This window comes from Cibotium barometz, chromosome 14 (genome assembly GCF_041138505.1).
Source record: "Cibotium barometz isolate CiBa-2024 chromosome 14, ASM4113850v1, whole genome shotgun sequence".
NCBI lineage: Eukaryota > Viridiplantae > Streptophyta > Polypodiopsida > Cyatheales > Cibotiaceae > Cibotium > Cibotium barometz.
The window spans coordinates 12,842,620-12,846,239 of NC_141059.1; the positions used below are offsets into that span (position 1 = coordinate 12,842,620).

General features: G+C 45.1%; 1 protein-coding gene across 1 annotated transcript; it reads left to right on the top strand.

Annotated features, from left to right (window-relative positions):
- The first annotated feature begins 854 nt into the window (after positions 1-854).
- On the top strand, positions 855-3,344 carry LOC147631673 (uncharacterized). The gene has a single exon (XM_086808185.1). The coding sequence runs from the start codon at positions 1,152-1,154 to the stop codon at positions 3,267-3,269; it is 2,118 nt and encodes a 705-aa protein (XP_086664311.1). The 5' UTR covers positions 855-1,151; the 3' UTR covers positions 3,270-3,344.
- The last annotated feature ends 276 nt before the right edge of the window (positions 3,345-3,620 follow it).

Sequence of the window (3,620 nt, forward strand, 5' to 3'; positions counted from 1 at the left end):
TAGAATCCCCTTTTAGTGATGTGCTATTTTTACTGCTTATTTTTTCTAAAATGGATGGTTGAAGGCCAAATGAGGTCTATTTTTGAAACCCTTTGGTATATGAGCTATGGGGATGGTCTATATGTAGTAGATGAAACAGGTCCAAAAAATTCCTCGCGGATTGCAACATCGCCATTTGTGGAGAATCACCATCTTGAAAAATGCTCCCAATTAAAATCTAAGTAGATGGCCTTGTGCAAGGCATTTAGTAGACCATGTTTATCATGCTAGATCACTTCTTCACCTCTATTTCAATACCTGAATTCACCAAAATAAGATGGCGATTCTGTAATTAAAGAGTGCTGCTAGGAGCTCAAAATTGATCAAAATCACAAACCCTCACTCTGACTTAATTATTGGGGTGCTTATAAGCAACCCTTTATAATTACAGAAGAGAAAATCTGATGCTATGAGGAGCCTCCACGATGCGAGAGAGAACCTTCTATGGGTTAGCCTCCACGATGGGAGAAAGGAATTCCACTATAATAAACCCGCCAGCATGCCAGGCAGATAGGCGGACAAGTGTTGATATTGCCTAAATAAAAAGGAATGCCATTTCTATTTTGAAATTTGGACCTTACAAAAATACACACCAAGTAATTAATTAATTACAGGGGGCGTTTAAGACTCTATTTGAATTTGAATGTAGCTAATAGCCAGAACAAAGGAACAAGGGCATCGTCGATGGAAGATCATCGTCTCCAGCATAGGCGGCTGTTTCATGCGGCGCCCATTCATGCTGTGTGAGTTAAACCGCCCTTTGTCCGCCGTTATTGTGGGTTAAACCGCCCTTTGTCCGCCGTTTTGAAGCCATGGCGACCCTTCGCCCAGGAAAGAACGAAGCTGATAAAATCAACCCTAGAATCATAGATTTTTACTTAAATTCTGAGCCCGAGGGAGCAGAAATCACCAGAGATCAGGTGAGCTTTGCGGGGTTCTTGCAATCATTGGGTATAAGACTTGACTTGGAGTCTGTGGACTGCAGCGATCCAAGATCTTGTCTGGAACGCTTAGCGAACTGCCAAACCTATGGCGATGTTCTGAGCCTTTTCCCTGCTGTCAAGCGAAAGGATAAGGATGCTTTGCTTCAGCAGAAGATCTGGGATCAGGACATGGAGGCTGCAAAGCGTGCCTGGGATACTCAGTACGTCGCTCCAGAGAAGGCACTTACCCATGTGGCTCAGCAGTTGCAGGATTATGCCAGTTCATGGAACCGCAATGAGAGGTATGCGCCGCTGGTTGCTTTGGTTCAAAGCAGCGGATGGGGCAAGTCAAGATTGATTTGCGAGCTGTGGCGGAAGGAGTTCTATGTTTTTTACATATCATGCATGGGAAAGGAGCAGACTGGGTTCCCGAGACGCACTGAGCAGCTAGCAGACATCATGCAGAACCCACAATCCAGTGAGAAAACCTTTGTGGCACTTGTTGCTAGCATCATGGCAGTCTTCAATCAGCATACTGACATGACATGTGAAGCATGGATACACGCACAGGAGAAAGGACAGTCCCTCCAAACTGAAATATTCAATCAGTTCCAGCAAATTCTCAGATCTTTAGAATTTCCAGAATGGGATGAAGAAAAGTATGAGCAGTTTTTCAAGGAAGACATAAAGAAGCTGGAGAATAAGAGGCTTCTTTTGTGTGTAGACGAAGCAGGAGAGCTAGGTGACAATTTTATGAAGTTCAGGAGGTCATTAAGAAGTATCCCGAGAGGCAGCAGCTTTTTCAGTCTAGTGCTGGGCACTGATAGAAAAGTGGCAGACCTAGCAGCAGCAGCAGAGGAAGATGCAAGTGCACGTGTGAGATTGGCTCACCCTTTCACTGTCTACCATCCCATTTATTTGATTGGAAAGAGTGATATTCTTGCCCAGGCTAGCAGCAGTGAGGATGATGTAAGCACAGATCCTACACATGTGATACGATATGGGAGGCCACTCTGGGCAGCATACTATGATTCAGTCGACACAACTGACAAGCTGGGCGCAACCATTCTGTTGGCAAAGATGAAGTTGCTTGGGAAGAACATTGATATCACAAAGCCAGGCTGGGTGACTTGGGACATAGCAATAGCTGTTTTTGCCTGTATTGTGGGATTAGATGTGGTTGCGTGGGGGACTCTTCCACAGCAACTTGTGGCAAAGCACATGAGAACTATCGTGAAGATGACAGAGGACAGGCGAAGAGTCTACACGGCAGCGGCTGTGGAGCCGGCTCTTGCTGCTGGTGCTGCTAAGTTGCTGCATGCCGAGAATGATAAATTTCTGGGTGATTTTCTAGACAAGCTGACGGAGGTTTGCCTAGATGGCTTGGTGCATGAAGGTATTAGGGGGGAGATGGTGGCCAGGATTATTATCGTGCTAGCTATGCATGAGTGCACAAAGAGTAAAGACTACATCCAACCTGTGACGATGGCCACCTTCTTGAATGCCATGTTTGGGAGCAGTGTTGTGGAGGAGTTGAAGGCTAATCTTGTGAACACGGAAACAACTCTTTTCTTCAACTCTTTCACCTCAACGTCTGTGGAATTTTCTCAGCAACTATTGGAGAGGGCCTTTGTTAGGTGTACTGCACTAGTTGTGAGGAGGAATGAGCGCATTCTTGACTTTGCCCTTCCTGGTCGTTTTGGCCCCTTGCCAGTCGGCCCTCGTGACCGTCCTGTGCTGCCAAGAGCTGCGAAGGTCATTCAGTGTCAAAACCAGGCAGTTTTTCATGGGACTACTTCCATTATAGGACAGATCAAAAACCAGAGGAATGAGCAGTCCTTCAACCGAGAAATAGAAGATCTTCAGGATGATACAAGGGCAGATTCCTGTGCAGATTTTTTTTTCCAAATTGGCCACAGAGGGAAGCCTGATGTTAAAGTCAATCATAACACTGTAGTGGCCTATGGCCTTTCTTCCTTCAAGCACCTTCAGTCAAAGAATATGAAAGATGCAAATGTTCTTCCTAAGTTGCTGCAGCTCTCTAGGACTTGTGAGGACATATTTAAGGATGCTGGTTGCGATGAACAGGATTTGTTACTTGACATGATCCCTATGGGATACAATGTCAAGCCATTCATAGAGGACGAGATGGGAGAGCATGAAGAGGAGGGCGAGATGGGAAAGGTTGATGACAAGGGAGAGGATCAAGAGGGTGATGACAAGGCAAAGGATGAAGACAAGGGAGGTGTGATATGGATGACATGGAAGGAAACAGGAAGGAGGACACAAAAGAGGAGGCATGTGTGAAATTAACTAGCATTATTGTATGACTTTGCTCCCTTTGGGTATGAGTTTATAGAGGCAAGAAAGCATAGGTACTTACCCTCCTTTAGGCTGAGGGCATTATGTTGATGGTTGGCTATCAGTAGTCTTCTATTTGACGGTGTCGTAGCACACATATATCTAAAGTCTGTTTTTGCGTGTGGTACTCCAATCATGAAAAGATGCAGGGGGAAAGAGAGATTGAGCTCTTGCAAGCACACACACACACTCACAAAACCCTAATAGAGAACACACAAGGTGAGAGCTGAATGTCTTCTTCTTCTTCACTCAACACTCAACACACCATATACAAGATAAGAGTACACACAATATGAA

What these genes read in the sequence shown, in the direction of transcription:
- LOC147631673 (XM_086808185.1), top strand. Translation starts at nt 1,152, where the DNA reads ATGGAGGCTGCAAAGCGTGCCTGGGATACTCAGTACGTCGCTCCAGAG.